The 24,653-nt window shown below is 35.9% G+C and overlaps 1 protein-coding gene across 2 annotated transcripts in view; it reads right to left on the bottom strand.

Moving 5' to 3' along the window:
• The window catches only part of MED13L (mediator complex subunit 13L), a 321,844-nt gene that overhangs the window by 151,444 nt on the left and 145,747 nt on the right, over nt 1-24,653 (bottom strand). For both annotated transcript variants that reach the window (XM_010380135.2, XM_030938391.1), the window contains exon 3: nt 1,980-2,064. In XM_010380135.2, the coding sequence (XP_010378437.2) occupies nt 1,980-2,064 (85 nt within the window). The remainder of the gene's footprint in view (nt 1-1,979; nt 2,065-24,653) is intronic.

The raw sequence follows: 24,653 nt of genomic DNA, 5'->3' as shown, positions 1-24,653 counted from the left end.
TCCCTCCCAGTTTTTCTGCTCTTCTAATTATCTTTCAACAAAGAAACAAGCTACCATTGCCAGTACAAAACTTAAAAGAGTACAATTCATCTTCGCACTTGTTCGTATGCTTCTGAAAGGAATAAATCTTGATATTTAAAAAAAACACACAGTGAGCTACAATTTTAAAATATACTTTGTTCCACATACCTTATAACTTTGTATAAAAAGAATTGTGCTTAAAGTTGTGTTAATTATTGCAGAGATATCAAGAGCTTTATTCTGGTACAGGATTATGGCAACAGTAAGTTTTCTACATTTCCTTGGATAGAGTTTGTGTGTACTTTTTTTGTTCTACAGTGGGAGACAGAATTACCAACTATTTCGAATACTTAAGAGTACTCAACTCTTAAATCAATGGTTCCACATTCATACTATGCCTTAGTAACAGATGATTTCTAGGTCTATTCCAAATCACAGATTTGGAGGAGCACTCAGAGGAGCTATAGTTGAGAATGAGAAATAGAGGAATCCTCGGTGAGAAAAGCCTTTCTGAGCAACTGAAATAACATATCAACTGTAGCTCAAGTATCCTAAGCAGTTATATTATAGTGGTAACCACCCTAGCAAACAGCTTGGATAAGAAACTGGAAAGTCCTTTCAGCTTTGATTACCTGAAAGTACTACATATAGATTCAGGAAGAGAAGTAAAAAGTTTTTCTCATACAAGCTCTTAATGAACCCATTCTTTGTCAGCTACTTCTCCCCTCAGAACACTATTCAGAGCCTGGAACATATCGTTATGCCAGAAAGTAAGGGGATGCTCCAAGGATGGGATCATGTCAAAAGGTCATAGGAGTGAGCCATGACAAAGAGGCTTCCTCTGACCAAACCTGGAAGAATTTAAGCATCAAAATAAATGATGGTAAAAATCAACTATAATCCATTGAATAAAATAACAATCCATGGGTTCCAATTTACATAGCAAGATAAATAAATAGGGAAATAAAATGGAAGAAAATGAAAAAGCTCTTCCTTACAACAGGATGCTGACTAATAAAAGTAGAAAGAATGGTGGCATTTGAAAATTAACATTACAACCATAATGGTAATAAATGATTTAAGCAAGGATTACCAATACAGGCTAAAACCAATAAATGAAAATTTGATGAGAAATAGAATAATTACACAATCTCATTGTATCTGGCCACAAATTACCGATTAATTACAAATAACAAAATTGACAAAAATAATAGTTAACAAAATACTTACTAGTTTATAGCGGAGAAACTTGACAGAACATTACCTCAGTCTACGAGCCTACTGAAAATACAACATCACTTCTATGGTATTCCTACTACTAATGAAAAGCATAACCTGAATTTAAGCATGAGAAAACTATCTACAACTGAAAGTCAATATAAGGTTTGAACTCATCAAAAATATCGATGTCAAGAAAGAAAAAAAGGCTAAGAAACTGTTCCGGATTTAAAGGGACATGAAAACTAAACATAATGTATGATCAAGGATTGAATCTTAGGAGGTTAAGCTATAATGGATGTACCTGGGACAACTGATGACATCTGAATTGAACTACGGGTTAGATAATGGCATTTTATCAATGTTAAATTTCCTAATTTTTATTATTATACTGTGCTGATATACCTTTGTCCTTAGGAAATACATACCACATACTTAAGGGTAAAAAAGAACATCAAGCTTGAGTTTACAAATATACAAATGGTTTAGGGAATACATTTTAAAAATAAAAAGTACCATTAAAGGGCAGGGAATATGGGAGGTCTTTGTACCATTCCCAAAACTTCTGTAAATTTCAAATTATATCAATAGAAAGAGAAACTAAAGATTTATATAATTTAATTTTCATACTAGCAATAAATCACTGCAAGTGAAAAGTTTTTGAAAATTACAGGAAACTCTCAGTATCTAGCAATATACTTGGTTGTCTACAAACCACTGTCTGCTGTTCCTTCTCTTACCTTTCTAACAGATTGTGGATCGCTTTGAAGAGCAGCGTCCTACATTCATAGGAAAGGCCATTTTCCCAGAGTCCTTCTTCCACAACTGAAAAAAAAAAAAGAAAAAAGAAAAAAACAAAACAGTAAAAAGGACATCCAAATAAAAAGAAACTTTTGAAACATTTTTCTAAAGCAAAGTTCATGAGTTAATTTAAATGACTTAAATAATCTCACACTGAAACAGAGAGTGGAATTTAAGTATTTGTCCAAAGTTATAAAATACTTATGTACAAAAAAGAGTAATGTGTCTTGGTTTTAAAGTCTGAAATAAGAGGCATAGTGCAACACTCCTCCCATAAATGTCTTTACAATCTGCTTCTTGAAAGTTTAAAATCATGTAAAATTCTCAAATTAATCTACTTAAGAGTATCACAAAGACTAATTTTGTTAAAGTTCTATTTAAGGGTAAAAAAGAATGTTACAAATTAATAGCAAAGTTATAAAATGTTTTACAGAAGGAAAATCAAAAGGAAAAAAATTCCAAAAGTGTCAGATTTACACAAATGTCTTTACATGTTTTGAAGGTCTAAAGGACATGATTTTAGAGACTGTCAGGAAATTACATCTTCCCAGAACATCAAATTTATTTCCTAAATTTATAATTTTGTTAATGTTTGACATTTTGTGAAGTATCCTGTTTGCCTCTGAAATATAACACTGAGCAACAAGTAACTCCAACACCAAAAGAATCCAACGTCTTAACAATGCCCCATGCATTCCTAAAATTCCTTTTATTTTCATAAATATATAAACAGATACAAAATGTCCTAGAAGACAATTAATTTCCTTTTAAATTACACCAGTTCAATGCAAGATAGCAAAAAATTGGAAGGATGAAAACATTTACAGGAGAAAAATTTCCTCTTTACTTGTTATCTTGACAAAAGCACTCAGAGGAGAAAATTCTGACAGAATTAAAACACACATTATATCCACAAGGCATATTTAATGCTTTTACCACACCAGCAGACATACCAAAAAGCATCTCCATATTCTCAAATCAGACAGCATTTGAAAAACTACATTCGGCCTTTTATCTATTAGACTTTCTGAAAATTACAAAGCTGAATTTTTTTTTCTTGGTTATGTCAAATAACTTTTTGTCTTCCTGCCTATGTGCTAATCCTGATTTACCAAATTTTCCCAAAGCAATCTCTGTCTAAAACAGTTATGTTATTTATAGCAAGAGAAATAAAGTACAGCAAAGAGAAAAACATTCCTGCTAACAACTGGTAGTCTTTGCTCAAGACAAAACATTCCGAAATTTCCAACAATGCTCTGCAGGTATCATGAATCTATGTTCCCTCTGACACATTTATCCTTTGGGTAGAACTTTTCTCGGTTTGAAAGACACTTAATATCTCAATAAAAAGAACACCCCGCATTAATTTGTTTTTCTTTCCGAATGTGTTTCACTGACCCTGAGGCACCATCAAGTTTAAGATACACCATTATTTTGCAAACCACCAGGAGAAGAGGAGAAGGTGACAAACTATAACATCATTCCTAACACAATTTTCACTTTCCAATTATTCAAAGAGCTCCTTTAAACTTATTGAGTCCTATTCATCATATTCCACTATTATGCATACATAAAACAGATAATATAAGCAAAATAAATTAGTTAAAAATTCCTAAAACTATATCAATATTCCAAGTCTACCTCTTCTGAATCACTCTTCAACCCAGTCACTGGTGCAGTATTTTCCTACATAATCATTCTCTGTGCCATAAAGAGTGCTGGTGATGCAGCATTTGTGAAGAGTGTGCCACTTTTATTTCCAGAGTTTTCTTCCACTGGTGACACCTATTCGGCACACTGTTTTAAACTTCTGATATTAAAATCTTCAAATATACTTTAAAATAGGGGGCTGGATATAGTGGCTCACAACTGTAATCCCACCATTTTGCGAGGCCGAGGCAGAAGGATTGCTTGGGCTCAGGAGATCAAGACCAGCCTGGGCAATACAGCCAATTCCTGCCTCTACAAAAAAAAAATTAAAAATTAGCCAGGTGTAGTGGTGCACGCCTGTTGTCCCAACTACTCTGCAGGTTGAGGTGGGAGGATTGCTTGAGCCCAGCAGGGTCAAGGCCGTGATGAGCCATGATCATGCCACCACTGCACTCCAGCCTGCATAACAGAGTGAAAGCCTGTCTCAAAATAAATAAATAAAAAGGAAGGAGGGAGGGAGAAAGAGAGCGGGGGAGGAAGAGGGGAAGAGGGGAAGAGGGAGCGGGGGGGGGGAAGCGGGGGGAGGAGGGGGGGAAGAGAGAGAGGGGAGGGGGAGAGAGAGAGAGAAGGGGGGAGAGAGAGAAAGAAGGGAGAAGAAAATAGAATAACAAGTCCCAATAAATCCCTAAGCCAAATTATCAACATTATGTCTCCTGCTGCAACCACCCTTTTTGTTTATTTTGATATACTTTATGGCAAATCCCACTCTTAAATACTTCAGTGTGCATCAAATCATATTCTAAGCAAGGTCTGCCAATTATCTCTTAAGTCTTCTTTGATCAAGTACTGCCCATTTCTTTTTTTTTTAAACATGCAGTTGACTTGGTGAAGAAACCAGATTACTTGTCTTAATATCTCATATTCACATCTAATTCCTTCCTCATGATATCATCATTTTGCAAGTTTTAATGTTGGTGTTACCTTGACCTTGTCTGAGTATGTCAAAGGAAAGTTTACAAACAGCAAACTCTCTCAAATCATTCTCAAATACTTTGTCAACTGAAATACTGAGGTGTTACAGCTCTCCAGGCATGCACTGTGGAACACTGAACAATTAGTGAGCATGCACAGGCAATGCCAACTTTATCACAATTGCTGTATGGCTGACACAATTTTAATATATCATTAAAATTTAATCCTGATTTCTACAATTTTAAAATAGAACCCTAGAATAGACTTATTTCTTCAAAAAAAGAACAACAACAACAAAAACTTAAGAGAGTAATTAACCAAAACCTACAGTTAGCATCATACTTAGTGGCAAAAGACTGAATGAACGGTAAGGATGTCTGCTCTCATTATTCCTATTCCACATTATACTGGAATTTCATCCAATACAATAGGGCAAGAAAAAGAAACAACAGGCATACAGATCGGAATGGAAGAAATAATTGTCTCTATTTACATATGACATGACTGTCTATTAGAAAATCCTAAAGAATCAACAGAACAAAAATCTACTAGAACTAAAATGGACAATCACATTTCTATATTTAGGAATAAGTAATTAGAAACTGAAATTTTTTAAAGTACCATTTACAGTAGCACCAAAACCCATGAAATCTTTGGGTATAAATCTCACAAAATATGCTGAAACTACAATACTAACAAAAGAAATAAAAAAGATAAATTGACCACAAACTAGAAAAATTCTTGATGCCAATTCTTCTCAAACCATATGAATCAACTCAATTCCAATAAAAATCCCTGCAGAATTTTTTATAGAAATAGACTAGCTAATTCTATATATTTATATGAAAAGACAAAGGAACTAGAACCACCAGAACAATGTGGTAAAAGAAAAATACAGAAGTACTTACATCAATCGAGTTCTAGGTTTATTATGAATTAGGATGGAGTAAGCAAGTCAGCACAGTACTGTAGAAAGGATATACATCAACAGAATTGAGTTCAGAAATTGAGCCACAAATTCATTTTTTTAATTCAACAAAGGTGCCAAGGCAATTCAGTCAATTCAGTAAAGGAAGAAATGAAAAAGAACCTCAAATCATACAGAAAAAGTAACTCAAAATGAGATCACAGACCTGAATGCAAAACCTAAATCTGATATTTCTAAAATACATAGGAGATAGATTTTGGGAGCTTAGGGTAGACAAAAATTTATTAGATATGACACCAAAAGCATGATCCATAAAAGAAAAACTGATAAACAGAGTTTCATCAAAATGAAGAACTTCAGCTCTTCAAAAAATAGGGGAAAGTTATGTTAAGCTATGGAAAAGACATGCCACAGATGGGGAATAAACAGTTACAAATCACATATCTGACAAGGACTTGTATTCAGAATACGTTACTTTTTTTTTTTTTTTAATCTCAAAACTTAACTACCAAAAAAACAAAACAATTTTTAAATGGGCAAAAGATTTGAACAGACGGTTCACCAAATAAGACACTAGATGAATGGCAAATAAGTATATGAAAAAGTGCTCAACACCTCATTAGTCATTAAGGAAATGTAAATTAAAATCACAATGCGATATCATTATCCATTAAAATGGCTTAAAAGAAAAACTGACAATTCTATGTGCTGATTAACATATAGAATACAGTAGCCAGAACTGTCATATTCTGCTGGTTGGAATGCAAAAACAGCACAGCCACTTTGGAAAAGGTGCCTTTGGCAATATTTTGTAAAGTTAAACATACACTTACCATACAACCCAGCAATATCCCTTTGTAATATTGTGAAATATATATTTGCTCCTGTTTCCTGACATATAGCTCCTAAAATCCTTGAAATGTCTAGAGTGCTAAGAATGTTTTTTGTACACTAGTGGCTACAGAAATGACAGGGGGCCTAGACAGCCTCAGGATGAGGGCTGATTATCAGGGAAATAATCATGTGACCAGAGGGTTAGAACTTTCTATCTCAGCTCCCTATTCCCCAACCCCCACCCTGACCTCTAGGGAAAAGGCTGAAAGTTGAGTTGATCACTAATGGACAATTAACAATGATTTAATGAATCAAGCCTATAGGATTATATGATGAAGTTTTCATAAAAATCCAAAAAGGCTGAGTTCTGACAGCTTCAAACTACTGGTCACATGGAGGATCTTGGAGGGTGGCGCACTCAGAGAAGGCATGGAAGCTCCTGCCCCTCCCTACATACCCTGCCCTATGCGTCTCTTCCATTTGGTTGTTCTCTGTACCCTGTGTAATAAACCAGTAAACGTAAGTAAAATTTTCCCCTAAGTTCTGTGAGCCATTCTAGCAAATTAACAGAACCCAAGGAGGGGGTTGTGGGAACCCCAGATTTACAGCCCATTGGTCAGAATCTTTGGCAGTCCAGACTTACTCCTGGCATCTGAAGTCCCACAGTCCTGTGGGACTAAGCCCTCAACCTGTAAGATGGGATGCTATCTCCAGGTAGACAGTGTCAGAATTGAATTGAATTAGAGGACACCCAGGTAGTGTCCCCTGCAGAACTGATTGATTACCTGATGTAGGGGAAACACCTGCTCTCCACCTCTGCAACATTTGGTCACAGAAGTGTTTTGTGTTGTGAGAGTACAGTAGGAGAAAAAGAGTTTGTTTTTCCCTAGAACCTTACATCCTTCTAGGTATATACTCAAGTTTGGAGGATGTAAGGTTATAGGAAAAAAACAAACTCTTTCTCCTACTGTACTCTCACAACACAAAACACTTAAACTACAGCAAATGTTTATAGTAGTTGTATTTGTAAATGGAAACCATCCAAATGTCTCTCAACGGGGTAAAAACAATGAAATATCTATACAATGGGCTACTACCCAGAAATAAAAAGGAACTTCTAATAAAAGAAAAAATATGGATGAATCTCATTATTCTAAGTAAAAAGAAGCCATACTCAAAAGACTATATGTTGTATGATTCATTCATACAACATTCTCACAAAAGGCAAATTTAAGGTACTGTAAACTTTTCAATGGTTTCCAGGGATGGAGGTGGTGAGACAGGTTGATACCAAAGGGACACTGGAAATTTCAGGGGTGATAGAACCACTCTATATCTTGATTATAGTGGTAGTTACACACCTGCATACATTTGTGCAAACTTGCAGAAATATTATTTACTAAATCATGTATTATTTACTAAATATGGTAAACTTTACTCACAATCTTTTACTGTTCTAAATTATGAAAACTCATTTTACTATTGGGCCAAGTTTCTAGACTTAAGCCATCATGAATATGCTAATATTGACCTCTTTGTTTTCTTAGTGTTGAAAATGAGAACAGCATGTAATCAAAAGGACTCCTACTCTAAATTTATATAAAAAAAGCATTTTTTAATCCAAAAAACTTGGTATTTCTGTGATTAACCTGCATTCATAAAGTATTAAAAGCAAAAAAAATAAAAGGGGGTTGAGCAATGAATGAAATTCAGACTGAAGTAACTGTTCCTAGAGCCCAATGTACAGTTATATTCTTTACTTCATATCAAATACTGTATCTAATGCAAATGTAACAAAATATAAACACCTTAACGCAATTTTTTAATTTTTTGAGACAGGATCTCGCTCTTTCACCCAGGCTAGAGTGCAGTTACATGATAACAGCTCACTGAAGCCTCGACCTCCCAGCCTCAAGCAATCCTCCTACCTCAGTCTCCCAACTTGCTGGGAGTTACAGGCATAGGCCACCATGTCCAGTTACTTTTTTATTTTTTTGTAGAGATGGGGTCTTACCATGTTGCCCAGGCTGCTCTTGAACCCCTGAGCTCAAGTGATACTTCTGCCTCAGACTCCCAAAGCGCTGGGATTGCAGGTGTGAGCCACTGCACCCAGTCAAAATTTTTATTTTTTAAATGCTAAAAATTATTTTGAAAAATAATTTTACGGTCATTCTCATCTGTTCCTTTATATTCTATAAATATATAACATATAAATTAATACAAAGTTTGGGTACTAAGTTAATTTAAAATAGGAAAGTAGTAACACAAAATAAAACAAACCATACTACATTAAGCCCTTTCTAAGGAAAGTATACTAAAGCTTAGAAAACAATAGAAAATTATAAATTATAAGTTAACAAAATTTAAATATAAATCAGTAGAGATAATTTTAAAAGTATATAGTGTTTGGATTTAAATTTCCTATGTCTTAGATACGGTACTAAAAATTACATACTAAAGATTCAAGAGTAATCAATTGATTATAAAAAAATTATCATAAGCCAATAACCATTCTAATAAATACTATCAATTTAGGCTATGAAATTAAGGATAATGCATTAATTTGCTGACTCTTTCAATGTACTATCACTAACAAATACATTTTTGTCAAACAGAATGTAAATCAGACCATCCCTTTTTTTCTCACGATCAGAGTTTCCAAAAATATAGGAGCAGCATTATATGTTTCAATAAATCTCTAAATTTTCAAAATAAGTTAAATCTGCAAAGACATGCTTGGAATCTAATAACAGATAATTTCATCAACATTAACTAGACAACAGTTCTTGACCGTGTTATGTGTCAAGCACCAGGCTAGGAACCAGGAATGCTCTCAAAAAGCTAACACATGTACGTGCAAACCACTGGGAGGCAAAAACTATTCTGAATACTTTGCAGAACAGTTACTAAGCATAAAATGTCTTATATTTTAAATTAACAATTAAATAACATATAATCAAGGTTGGTTTTCTATTCAGAAAACAATTGTTCTTATTTTATGTGCCAAGCTTTGAATTAGGCACTACATCTAAATGGGGAGGAGGGGAGACTACTCACCACAACACTATGAGACAAAGTAAGAGACATCCGGCACACTTTTGTCACTCAGTGTTGGGCTTCTTCCTTATCACTATCATTAAGAGTCCTGGTTGGGATCAAATATAATCACCCCTAACGGAAACTAAAAATACTGATTCTCTCTTTTCCATCATCTCCTACAGTGTAGACAAGGACATATTATTCTAACCCCTACCAGATGCTCCTAGTCCACACCTTTGACTCTGAATCCAGGGACAAAAAGGAAGTCGATGGAGATATCTTTCTGACAGCTCTAGAAACAGAGGCTTCCAGATCAAGTTTCTGGTACTAAAGTGCTTGGTGGTAGCTAACAGTAGCTTTTTCATTGAACCAGTTTTGTAGCGCTGATTGTAAAAGGGCCAAATAGTTGGCTACCCAATATTCTTTTAATCAATTCCTTTTCTTAGTTTGAAGCTAAGAACTCTAATGAATACAGTTGATTCTAATCTCCATTTTATAAATGAGAAAACTAACAATCTTAAGAAGGCACAGTGCCTTACATCTGTAATCCTACCACTTTGGAAGATCAAGTGGTAGGATTGCAAGACTCCAGCTCTAAAAAAACTTTAAAAACTTAGCTGAATATGGTGGCACAGGCCTGTAGTCTTAGCTTCCTGGGAGGCTGAGGCAGAAGGCTCACTTGAGTCAAAGAGTTTGAGGCTGCAGTAAGCTATGATAGCAAGCCACTGTACTCCAGCCTAGGCAAGAGAAAGACTCCGTATCTTTAAAAAAAAAAAAAAAGAAAAAAAATATATATATACACACACACACACACAATGAAACTTGTCCAAAGTCACATAACTAAGAAGTCTTAAGAATCTGTAGTCAAACTGAGCTACAGTCATCAGCATAAAGGGATCAAATCCTTTTATATCTACTACTACAAATAATAAATATATTAATTATTCCATTAACTGAATTCCTCAAGGGGAAGCAATTTATTTCCATAGCTGCTGTGGCTAGAACTTCTCGGATATTCATAAACATGCATAGAGTTGACTTGATTATGTACATTTCCAAATGTCATTGAAATTAGCACCAATCTAAAATTTCCTCACATCTACTTAAAGAGGATTAGTGGTACAGATGGGATTCAAATCCAAATGTTCTGACTCTGACACCCATGCTCTTTCCACTATACAACACTTAGTGTTAAGCAAATCCACTCACTCAACCCTTCTTTAACCATTCTTTTATTCTTAGCACTGAATAGAAAGGCAATGTTAACAGTGAAGTTAAATTTTCCTTTGGTTCCAAAAGTTGGGCCTAAAATTAATGTGTTCTAGTTACATGTAACTTTTTCAAAGGCTAAGTCAGACAAAACCACATTTTGGCTTTTTAAAATAATTTCTCCCTCTCTCTCTCTCTCTCACACACACACACACAACACACAAACACACACGGAGAGTAAGATGTTCTTCAGGGGAAAATACATAAAGAGGGACAGAGTAGTTAGCCTACGTTTCTACAAATGAAACGCATTCTCCCTTTCAAGGCAGCCTGCGAGAAAAACGACTACCAAAAAGTCTATAAGAAGGTCCTATCTTTATGAAACCTACAATCTCTCCACAGCATGCTGTCTCCATTCCAAAAGAAAAAAGAAATAAATAAAAAACAGAAAAAAAGCCTTTCTAATTCCTTTGATCTTTCCAGTTTCAACTTAAATGCTTATAATACCTTAAGAATATAAAGTAGCAATAAGACTATCTCTATAGACTATGTTTATAAATCTAATTATGTATAATGGGAGAATTTTCCTAAAATTGTGTTGGTCTCAAAAGATAAAGAACCAAGAGATCTAAAATGCATGTAAAATAAATGTGTGACAACAGTCAATCAAAACGAGGAATTTCTAAATTAAAACATTCTCCTGCTGTTATTTTGTCTATTACAGTCAGATTAAAAACTAAAACTAAGTACTACTACAGCTGCCTATTTACGAAGAAAAACTATTTTGGCACTAAAGTTATCTCACTTAAATTAAAAAAGCTATAATAATAATGTGTTTACATTGCTGTTACTCAACCTATTTTACTATAGTTATCCTCATAATCAAATATTTAAACTGCAAAAGTAGTATATAAATTTTTTTAACAGAAAAGACTGTTTATAAAGGACAAATTTTAAATGGTAGTAATTACTGCTTAGTGCCCAAATAATTTTTCAAAATCCTCGTCAACTGTCATATAACTTCTTTCGGTATGTCTCCTTACAGAATTAATAAGCTTATTTGAAAGAAAAAACACATAAAAGGTTCAGGGGGGAAAAAGTCAATATGGCAAAATATCAAAGCAGCATATACTTCAATGATTTTGTGTTTCCCAGCAGAGATCTTGGAAAGATACCCCTTCCAATTCCATAAATGAAACTGACATACTTTACTTAAAGTGGAAAAAAACGAGAGGAGGGAGAATGGAATAGGGTAGGGAGGAGCATAAAGATTGTGAAACCTTGAAGAAAATCAAGCTCATGCTTTTAGAATTCAGGTCACCCAGCCTTATACAGTTTAAAAGTAGAATTACTTTCAAAGAATACATATTTCCTCTGAGCTATGATACATATTTCCTTTTAATGTATCATATTGCAGCAATAGCTGAAATGAACGTCTACACATCAAAAACACTTCTTACTCCCACCTACTGCTTTTTTACCTCAGGCATCAAAACTAATGAAAGCTATTATCCAGAACATTGAGTTCAGCAACCGCATTGGCCACTGCAAATATTGGAGGTGGGGGAGGGGCACTTTCAGGGATGGCACTCCTTATTCGGCCATTAAAATTGTTGAAAATCAAATTTCATTCAAAACTCCAGAAATACAAGTAAAGGAAGGCACACGAAACAAGGACATTGTTTCCTAGTTAGATTTCAGTAACTAACAGCTAAAGACAGCATAGCTCTGAATCCAAGGTTTATCATTTGCCCACTGCCTTTGTTTTCAATTTCTACCTTAAACATATAAAACGCACTGTAGTGTTAAAAAAAAAAAAAAAATCTTCTGAATTATTAAATCTACTTCCAAAAACTACACTAACCAGATATTACAAGAAAACATGTATCCACTTAATCTAACTGCAGCAAATGAAGGATACCAAGATAAATAAATGATTTTGAAGTATCTGCTTTCTTAAAAACTGACTTACCAAAGAAATTGAGTAACAAACGAGCACGATGCTACATTAATTGTGAAAGATAGCACTTCACACACAAAAAAATCCAATGACTTACAACACACCACCACCATGACTGATCAATTTATGCTGCCATCAGTGGCCTGGCAGAATCTATATTTGAGGTCATTAATAACTAAATGGACGTATTACTTATATCAACTTCAATATATTTAGAGCTCTGATTTCTTGAATTGCTCATGAGTGTAAAATATTCAGTATCACTTAACAAATCTATGCTGGAAATGGATTGTAACCTTCCCGATGTCAATTCATCAAACAAAAAAGAATCATGGATAGAAGATATATACTAAAACGCTCCATTTATTTCAACCTATTTGCAATCTTAAATGATTACAAATATTGATACTATTTGGCAGACAGAAGCACAACTGCAATTCAAAATTTTAACAGTATAATATATTCCTAAGGAATCAGCATGGGTTCTCTGCCAGTTGCAGGATAACCAGAATTTTAATGACAGTTTCTACACAGCATTGTAGCAACTGAGACACCACCCAAGTTAGCATTTCAATGGATCACAAGACTCCCTGTAAAGCCAGCAAACTTTAAAATGAAGGAAACCATAAAACTAAATTTCAAGATAAACTGTACAAGGCCTTCAAAAGACAACTGCTACAGAAAACAGGCTGCAGTGTTTCTTTAATAGCTGCACATTGAAAAAGAAATCCTGCACAATGGCTGTTATTGACTTCTCAAAACCAAATTTGTCCCCATTTGCTACTTCTTTCAAATATTTTAAAAAATGATTACCATTTTTCATCTTTAAAACTATTAACATGCTCTTAATATGCTCTAGAATGTATAAACAAGTGTCTAGAAGGATTAAAATTAACAGTTATCTCTGCTAGAATAATGATTGTTTTCTCCTTTACCTCTTTGAGTCTTTTCCAGATTTCATGACAGGCATTACTTTTATAAGCCTATATCATATTTGAAATAAATTTTTAAAATAAGGCTACTATATTAAACAAGCCTGTATGTTCAGAAATAACAAGGAAGACCAATATTTTTAAAACAGGAACCATCACAAGATAAATTTTGAGACGGAAAAGCAGACATTGATTCAGTTAGAACATATACATTTAAATTTATCAATGCTACAAATAAACATTTTATAAACTTCCTCTAGGACAATGATTTTAATAAAGATGACTCAACTATTGATTTCAACACTGGCACAATTGAGCAGTAAAAATTTAAAATATCTCCTTTCACTCTTCAGACACAAACTAATTTGAATAAAAAACACACGCACATGCACACACACGTGCACACAGAAGCTTGCTACTAAAATTCTGACAGGGCAAGTCCCCAAATTGCCTTTTACACTAAAGCTCAAACAGTTGTCTGTCAATGCTATTACTATGAGTAATCCTTGCAGCTGTAACTGTTTGAAATGCAGCTGTCTCGTTGGCATTCTCTCCCCACCCCCAGTCATCCAGCATTTCTGTTCTTGCTACAATAATCTTAAAGAGCATTTTACAGGAGGCTTAGCCCTCGCTGAGGGCACTCTACGGCGTGACCGAGAGAACATGGAAACACGATTCATTAGACACGCCTGGAGTGATAACAATGGTGCTGCTTCTTACTGCCTTTCATTTCGTACATCAGGCTGAGACTAATGCATTCTCGTTACACAACAAGCACATTTATAGACAGGGGAAAACTGTAATCACCTTTGATTAAGAGACAGCATATTTTTCCTATATAAGCCGCCAGCCATACTGACATAGTAATTATTTTTTAACTGACAGGTTAAAATAGCAAATGTAGCAAAAATAACATCTGCAGAGAGAGAGAGAAAGCGAGAGAGAGAGAAAAGCTGACTACTGTGAAGACTTGGTGCACAAAGGTTTCTTTAGACCAAACTCAGTGCCATCTCCTTGAGACCTGATAGGAACTTTGACTTTTATTTGTTTGACAGTCTACGGCAAATATTACAGAAGAGACTCACAGAAATTCATTCTATAAATCCAATTCTTTGGAGGCAGAAATTACAAAGTTATTTTTGTCACTGAAACTGTAATGACTATTGATCTATCTTCTTTCCACTTCTTTCACCATAGGACTTGAAAATTCAACAGTAGCATCCTTTTTTCCTATTATCTTACAACAAAATAATTTTTTCTCTTCACTTTGTTATCTACTTTTACTAGATAATGTTTTTCTTTATATAAAATGCTACTCCAAGTCAGAAAAAAAACCTGCTTTCTACTATACCACAGTTTTTAGAATGTAACTTTGATTAAAAACAAGAATGTAGAATCAGTAGATCAGTCTATCATTTCACTTAACGCCCATCAATCGCTATACCTAGTGAAGGTTTTAACTGTAAGTATAAAGGGCCTAATTTAAATTAGAAAAAAGTCATAAGCCACATTACAATGACAACATATAAAGTCAATTTTCTTAAGGAATTTCAAAATGTGAACCACCTTTCCACACACACAAAGGCAATCTTTCGTTGGTTTACACATGTGTGTTGCTGGGTTGTAGTTTATACAGAGTTTGATAGTTGACAGGAAAAAAATATTTGTCACGAATTGAAAGATCATAGTCAAACCAAAATACTGGAAAACACTTTTTCATAGTTACCAGAGTCTGCATAATTAAGCAATTAAAAATAGTCTCTTTTTTTTTTTTTTATTGTTGTTGTTGAGACGGAGTCTCGCTCTGTCGCCCAGGCTGCAGTGCAGTCACCAGATCTCAGCTCACTGCAAGCTCCGCCTCCCAGGTTTACGCCATTCTCCTGCCTCAGCCTCCCGAGTAGCTGGAACTACAGGCGCCTGCCACCCCGCCCGGCTAGTTTTTTTTTTTTGTATTTTTAGTAGAGACGGGGTTTCACCGTGTTAGCCAGGATGGTCTCGATCTCCTGACCTCGTGATCCGCCCGTCTCGGCCTCCCAAAGTGCTGGGATTACAGGCTTGAGCCACCGCGCCCGGCCAATAGTCTCTTTTTTAAGCTTTCTATAACACTATTAATTTTTACACTAAGAATGTGCTACAAAAAACAATTTGCACATGTGAAAATCTGTTAAGACAGTAAAGAAACAAAAATAAGCAAATAACAGAAAAGGTTAAGTCTGGTTCATAAAACTTTGACATCTGAAATAGCTTTTCAAAAAATAATTATGTAGCCAGACAATGTGGCAGGAGTCCATATTCCCAGCTATTCAGGCTGCTGAGACGGGAGGACACATGAGCCCAGAAATTCAAGGCCAGCTGGGGCACTATAGCGTGATCCCATTTCCATCAATCAATCAATCAGTCAATCAATCAATGCAAACGGTTACGTACATACAACAAACAAATTTTTGTAAAACAGCAAAATGCTTGAACAAATTTAAACAGTAGGATTTTAGAGTTTTCTGACCTGTGCTACCACAGCAGGTTAGAAACTAGAAAATGTGTAGCCTAACTCTAATATGTCTATAAATGGATCACTGAACTCTAATGTGCACTTAAACACAGTGTATTTTGAAGAGAAGTTTTTATGCGTCCCGCACAATTTTAGAATTACACAAGCTTAAAATTTTCATCATCTGAAATCAAACAATGAGCCTTATTATAGAAGATAGCATCTATACAATTTCTACTGTCAGTGCCCAATCCATGTCTTTCTCTCTTATTTTGGTTTTCTGTACTGTGTAAAGTCATGACTCCCCCAAAATTAATCAACTTACTTCTGCATACTTTCCCTGCTTGTTTTCTTTTCGGAAAAGACAAAGTTAATCATCAATATAAAACATGTCACCACACATTAAAAATTTTTCTGTTAAAAACATTTCAGTTTAAATATATTCTTAGTAATGAGAACATTTTACTTTCATAAACAGCTATGGTTTACATATGAATTTCCATTACAATTATCTGGCTTTTACTAGAATCACAAATTATTATTCTCAATTTTTAAAAGACAGAATGTACAATTCTCCCTTCATGGCTTCAAAATTAATTTGTTTATGAATGCAAAAACAACCTATTGGAAAGCAATAAAAGTTTCTCAAAACTTTAAGTTAAAATATATCCAGGAAAAAGTTGTCATTATCCAAAACTTAAGCCAAGAAGTTTCCAGCTCATAAGCAAAAAATTTATAAATGACCTAAACACACCAACACTGCCAATATTTTTACTTCATGTTTGTGTTTCAACACTACAAGATTCCTTTGCATTAACGAGTCGATATGAAAACTGCAAGTCCTTTAGGAAATCAAGGTCAGTTATTTACACAGTCACAGTGGCATGAATGAGTTCAATCCTATGTTCTTTCCAACATTGGCTAGAATGGCATTATTGATTAGAAAGTTAAGTGACACCGTTGTTTTGGATAGGGCACAGTCTGGAGCGGGGCAGGCCTGGGCGGCTCCCATAACACAAGGTGCAGTGGTTTCTTCCTGTGGTCCTTGGTGCACTAGAGTCCTGTGGAAGGGCCCCAGTGAGTCCCTATGGCCCTTTCCATCTCCATTCTCAAGGACAGCTGCAGTTTTATCCAATTGTAGTTTTAGCCATTATAACTTAGGAAGTTCTATAGCGAGTTCACTTGAAAAGCTATTACAAATAAATACAAAGAGTTTGCAAAGAGGATAGTATTTGTAAATTGCCAGAAAAGTTGAAAGAATAAATCAAACCAAAAACCCAAAAAGCCTGAGCCACTGGGCAATGCTAACACTTCACTGGCTCTGTGGCTGCTTCTGCAGTTATCTTTACTTTCTTTGAGATTCTTTCCCGCTCAAATTGGGTAATTCTGACCAACTGCACTAGAATGTGGGAAAGCCTTCCAAGATAGATTCTGAGGATTTTAAATGTTTATAAAGTGAAGTCCTAACCAATCTACCCCTTCTAGTTACAAAACCCAGGACCCAAACCAACACTGGTTAAGCATTACAGACTAAATCAGTTTTGATAGGCCTTAGAATCTATCCACCATTCAGAATATATTTTTCATAGGTTAAAAAAAATGTATTTTCCAAATAATTAACTTATAAATTATCCTTTGAAACACGGGCTATCAATACTTTGTCAACTGGTGCTTGATTATATTAATTCTTCTTTCCATAGTTTAAATACCAGCTATTAAAAAGTATAACAATAAAAGTTACTTTATCACTTAAAAAGACAGAGTTTTGATAGTGATGGAGTTTTCAAAGATTTTTGGTTGCCTGTAATATTTCTTGGGACCTATATTAGATCGGCTATATAATAATTCATTTCTTTTGTATGAAATTTTGTTTGTTATAACTATTTAAAAACTTTTTTCAACTCCAGTTCAAAAACAAAAAATACATATGGGATAATAGTTTAAAAGTTCAACGGTATATATACCATGATCTCAACCTTTAAGATGTGTGCTTAAATATCTGTAATGGAATAAACAAAAATTATAATTACTATAAATCTTTACCCAAACTTTTTATACTAAATTTTAAATATAAGTACCCCTATGTAATCCGTTAAACAGTTACTACTCTAAAATATACATATATTCAAAGGCAGTATCACCCACTAAGAATGACTCAGCACAGCAGTTCAGATGATAAAGAAAATAGCCTAAAGAAACGCAGTAAACATAAACAGATGTTGTTTGGACAGAAGAAATACTAACACTTTGTAAAGTACAGAAATTGTCATCCCGTTTCTTTTATAATCCAGCTTTAACAAGAAGCAAAGCTTTTTAGTCTCCCTGCTTTCACTCAAAGCACCTGAAGTCTATTCTTCATGAGAGCCAAAGTAATCTTTTTCAAACCTTTCGTTTACTATACTAACTAAAGCTAACTTTAGTTAGCTTCACATAGTAGCATCCTGCCTCTTAAAGCCTTATTTTAATGGCTTCTCATGGAATTAATAATCTAGTTAATAAGCTCATTACCATGGCCTACAAGGCTCCACCTGATCTCACCTCTGTCTACCTCTTCCATCTCCCTCTGTGTACCCATTTCAACAGCACTGGCGTTCTTCTTTCCGACAAAGTGAGCTCAAGACATCTGACTTCCTTTTCCTGTACCTGGCTGTCTCCTCCAAGAGGCACTCCCTACCTGACCCTCTAATGTAAAGTAGTCCTGTCCCAGTCAGTCACTTTCTCATCTATTGCTTTGTAGCAGACAACTGTAAGAAATTACTCATTTACTACTTGTCTTCTTACCCACAAAGAAGAATGTCAGCACGATATGTACAAGGGCAATGTCAATCCTTGTGTGCTTACTATACTGCAAAGAACCTTCCACTGAGAAAAACATTGTGACCCTGAGAAAAACATTCAAAGTGGAGCAAAATGCAACCTAATATGATTCTAAGGATTTTTATACTATGCAAAATAGCCAAACAGACACGTTTATAAAAGACTTAGCTTTTCTTCCTACTGACAACTGAAGGCTCTTACTTGAACCCTTGATAATCAACAAGATTAGAATGACTAATGAAGGGTATTCTTGAAGGAAAAAAAAAAATTTTTTTAATAAAAATACCACAATAAACTCACAATTTAAAGTAGTTGCTGTCATGAAGTGGGTCTCCTAAGAGGTTAATGTTTTAAAATCAGGCAACTTTAAATTATAAAACTTCTATCCCAATAAGAAACATTTAGAAATGGAATTAACTCTTTATTCTCTTTCCTATGTATAATTCATTCTACTTATCAACACTATAGGCTATTATTATAGATGATGGCTCTTAATCACTATAAATTTACAATTTCCTATCAGTCGTGTTCATTATATCTGAAATAACAAAATAAAGTTACACAATTATGGGGTGATATTAAATTAAATTCGTATTACACATTGATGTAAGCGCATGTAAACAAGAATAGGGCATATGTATGTGTTCCATGTTCCATTCTATTAGGTGCAATGAGTTAAGGTCCCTATAGTATTTATCATAAGCCACATCTACAAAGGTTGAGGAATCTTTTATTTTCCCTTGGAGAATGAGGGGGAACATAATGCAAAACAGTAGAAAACTGCTGTAGAAGCATTTTTGTGGACATTTTAGTAATTTTATATTTATATTATTTCCTTCCTGGAAAATCAGCTTCCATATAATAATTCTCAAGTATCTCTGGCTTATTCATACACCACATTTTTGTGATTCTTTCTCACCAATTTTTAAAACAGAATTGGTGGCTCGCGCCTATAATCCCAGCACTGTGGGACGCCGAGGCAGGCGGATCACGAGATCAGGAATTCAACACCAGCCTGGCCAACACGGTGAAACCCCGTTTCTACTAAAAACACAAAAATTAGTTGGATATGGTGGCACCTGCCTGTAGTCCCAGCTACTCGGGAAGCTGAGACAGGAGAATTGCTGGAACCTAGGAGGCAGAGGTTGCAGTGAGCCAAGCCTGCGCCGTTGCACTACAGCCTGGGCAACAGAGACTCCGTCTCAATCAATCAACCAACCAATAAAGTGTAAGTTAGACATACGTACATCCATTGTAAATTCTCAATTTAAAAGAAAACAATGAAAATATTTATTTCATCTATTTGAGGATAACCCAAATATTATACTCTGAGATAGATTACTAAAAATCCCATTTTCAGGAGTTATTAAAATGAAGGTGAAGAGAGAAGAAACTGAAATACAATGGCTCTTTTAAATCAGCTAGACAACTATTCACTATTCATATTCATTTTGTATCCTTCAGCCTGGAAAAAGCAAGGCCCTTTTTAACTTTCAATTAGTCATACACTGTCCTGTTTATTTTTTCTCTAACCATTTTGCCCCTTTGGAGGTGAACGTAAATTAAATCAAAGACATATAATAGACAGACAGCAATTTGGGAGTGGATTTTTGCCTACCCAAACCAGACATTATGCCTTGCCAAGGGAGCAACTCTGTATAAATAAGACTATTCACAAGATAGAAATGATCAGCAAAGGGCGGGCACGGTGGCTCACGCCTGTAATCCCAACACTTTGGGAGGCCAAGGTCGGCAGATCACCTGAAGTCAGGAGTTCAAGACCAGCCTGGTCAACATAGTAAAACCCCATCTCTGCTAAAAAATACAGAAAATAGCTGGACATGGTGCTCTGGAGGCTGAGGCAGGAGAATCACTTGAAACCGGGAGGCGGAGGTTGCAGTGAACTGAGATTTGTGCCACAGCACTCCAGCCTGGGCAACAGAGCGAAGCTCTTTCTCAAAAAAAAAAGAAAAAAAGAAAAAAAAAAAGGAAAGAAAGAAATGATCAGCACATACCCATTTACCTCAAGGGCAGTCACCAAAACTTCAAAGTGCCATTAAGAACAGAATCAATGCTTTTGTCTAAAAGATCTCAGAGGCTCTATAACAGACCCTTGAGATCATAAACATTCATGACTTTCCAGGAAACCAATAGGTTTCTTAAACTCACAAAAAACTGCCTAAACATTTTTGATTAACTATGAAAATCACACTCTCCTTCTTTGAAAGTGATCATACTTGTATAAATTTAAGAAAAAAAATCTTGGCCACACTGGAATGACATAAAAATGTTTTATACTTGCTTTACTTTAGTTAAGGTTAAGAACAACTATTTTAAAAATAAAACTCTCCAGATTGTGCAGTTTCAATTTTCCACTGCTCATTTTCTATGACAATCTGACCAAGAATTCCCCACAGCCACTCGCCAGGCGGGGGAAAGAAAAGCTGATACCCTAAAACCTCATTCTCAGAAAAGTAAGTATCTCTGATAACACGTCTAGTTTTTCCAAAAATATTAATGAAAAGGTAATGGTATCATAAACTGAAAGGCTGTTTTAGAAATGAGCAAGTCAAGCTTGTCAAAAGGCCAGAAAGGACTTTCTGGAAAGAATGATAAGCATCTTGGAATCTCACTTCTCTCACACACTGAGCTCCAATCTGCAGCCTTTTCCCTCCGAGCCAATGCACTTGATGGGTGTGATAACAGATGGATCATTGTATCTGCCAACTTCCTGTGATGTACTGTATGGGGACTGATAATTTAGTGACTACAGAAGTTCTACAACAGACAATGCAAGCAATACTGGCATTCAGTAAGTAGCTGCATGCAGTCCTGTAACAGCCTGTAGGTGTTGAATATATGTGGATTATTGCACAGTATAAGCTCTGAACAAGTATCTAAGGCATTAAAAAAAAAAACCTTAAAACTGGGCAAGCTAAGAACTAACTAGAAAAATAAACAGGAAGGAACAAGTATATCTTATATCCAAAGTGACATTTTCACTTAAACACACATGAAAAACCTTTGAATAAAAAATGTTTTATTAAAGTTTTATAAGCAGGTTAACATAGACAAATGCATGTATATTTTACAAACATACATTGTGGCCTTGGTTTTCAGGTTTCACAATCTGAAGTTATAACAACCAAAAAATGTCTCCAACCATTGCCAAATGTCCTCTGGGGGGTAAAAGTCTCTCCTGTTGAGAACCACTGAAGAAGACAGACTAAAGTTCCACTAGTTCAATTCTAATGCTTATTTTGGAGGGAAGGGAGGGATTATAAGGAAAGGAGATTGTTTATTTATGGAAATTATACACAAAATAATCAAACATAATCCATATTGTATGTGCCAGCTAAGCACATATTATAATACTAAACAGAAGAAAGGCTATATAAAGATTCAGCATGCAAACTGTTCACCAGGTTGCACAGCAAATTGGAAAGGCAACTTCCATTAACCAGTATAAGAAGTATGCTTACTTCTCTTTGCAAAACAGGAAAAAATTCACAGCTCCGCCACAACACTGTGTACAAATTATACTAAAGGTACTTTCTTCACAAATCCTCATCAAATAAACTCTGCATTATGCTGGGCACAATGTACAGAACTGTCATCTTTAACACATGCTACGATGAAACTCTCTAGGTTTTAGGTTCTGGTTAAAAAAGAACCTTCACATTTATGTATACACATACGTGTTTGTGTGCATGTATCATTCAAAACCCCACTGCAATCACATTTTAGAAACAGTAGTACCAAGGTTGGGCACGGTGGCTCACACCTGTAATCCCAGCATTTTGGGAGGTTGAGCTAAGGAGCTAGGGAGCTCAAGACCAGCCTGGGCAACATGGCAAAACCTCGTCTCTACCAGAAATACAAAAAAAATAAGGCGGGAGTGGTGGCACACCTGTAGTCTCAGTTACTCAGGAGGCTGAGGTGGAAGAATCACTTGAGTCTGGTGGCCGGAGGTTGCAGTGAGCTGAGATCGCGTCACTGCACTCCAACCTGGGTGGCAGAGTGCAACCCCCTCTCAAAAAAGAAAAAAAAAAAAAAGAAAACTTCCGGGCGCGGTGGCTCATGCCTGTAATCCCAGCACTGTGGGAGGCCAAGGCAGGCGGATCACCTGAGGTCAGGAGTTTGAGATCAGCCTGGCCAACACAGTGAAACCTCATCTCTACTAAAGGACAAAAAAAAATTATCCGGGCATGATGGCGGGTACCTGTAATCCCAGCTACTTGGAAGGCCGAGGCAGAAGAATCACTTGAACCTGAGAGGCAGAGATTGCAGTGAGCCGAGATTGTGGCATTATACTCCAGCCTGGGCAAGACAGCAAGACTCGGTCTCCAGGGAAAAAAAAAAATCAGTATCAAATTGAATACTACCGGCCGGACGCGGTGGCTCAAGCCTGTAATCTCAGCACTTTGGGAGGCCGAGACGGGCGGATCACGAGGTCAGGAGATCAAGACCATCCTGGCTAACACGGTGAAACCCCGTCTCTACTAAAAAACTAGCCGGGTGAGGTGGTGGGTGCCTGTAGTCCCCCCAGCTACTCGGGAGGCTGAGGCAGGAGAATGGCGTAAACCCGGAAGGCGGAGCTTGCAGTGAGCTGAGATCCGGCCACTGCACTCCAGCCTGGGCAACAGAGCGATACTCCGTCTCAAAAAATAAATACATACATACATACATACATACATACATACATACATACTACCACATTATTTTACTGGCACATCTCTGGAACCTACCACACGTACTCAAATTATTGGGCAGAGAATTTGTTTGTCATTTTTGCAGCAACTCTACCGTAATACCATTCTCTAAGTCTAAAGCACAAAATCTCTTTTAAAATATTATTATTGGATACTACAAAACACTAGCATTTGGAGTAAATGTCCTACACTCAAACTAAGTACACTATTTCCATATGGAAATGTGATTTTCTTCTCTTTCCTGCTTGCTTTTTTTTCCTCCCTTGCAATTTCACTATATGCTAATCCTGAGCTACATACAAGGTGATAAGAAAGGGAAGAAACAGGTCGGGTGTGGTGGCTCACGCCTGTAATCCCAACACTTTGGGAGGCCGAGGTGGGTGGATCTTTGAGGTCAGGAGTTCGAGACCAACAGCCTGGTCAACATGGCGAAACCCTCTACTAAAAATACAAAAATTAGCCGGGTGTGGTGGTGTGTGCCTGTAATCCCAGTTACTCCAGAGGCTGAGGCAGGAGAATCACTAGAACCCTGGAGGCAGAGGCTGCAGTGAGCCAACACTGCATTACAGCCTGGGCGACAAAGCGAGATTCTGTCTCAAAAAAAAAGGGGGTGGGGGGGAGAGGAAGAGGAGGAAAGAAAGAAAGAGGAAAAACAGACTAACTGCAGGGAATGAAACAGTATCACTTGCTGCACAGTTTCAATTCTCTTCTTAGGAAAAATTAAAACTAATAATATTTGAAAACTGTTAGTCTGATTTACTACTGATAACACCAGGCATAAAGAGAAGAATCTTTGATCATTCGACAGAAGGAAAATGAGTGAAGGGGCACAATTATCTTCAAGTAGAAAAAGCCAATAGCACTGTTCAAAAAAAAGAGAACCAATTTCACCAGTTTGTTTTCTTTTTACTATGCGACAGACTTGACTTTAAAATTTCCAAGCTGTACCCACAAAACAGTACTTTATCTTGCAACACTTTCCCTGCCAGTCAACATTGCCTAAAACTCCAATATTGAGTTTTCTTCTACCTGTAGGACTCTTAATATAAGTAAGAGGAGAAACAGGAATTGC

Source organism: Rhinopithecus roxellana, chromosome 10 (genome assembly GCF_007565055.1).
Source record: "Rhinopithecus roxellana isolate Shanxi Qingling chromosome 10, ASM756505v1, whole genome shotgun sequence".
Lineage (NCBI taxonomy): Eukaryota > Metazoa > Chordata > Mammalia > Primates > Cercopithecidae > Rhinopithecus > Rhinopithecus roxellana.
Note: the sequence above shows the minus strand (reverse complement) of the source record. Positions and strands in the feature narration are given on the sequence as shown.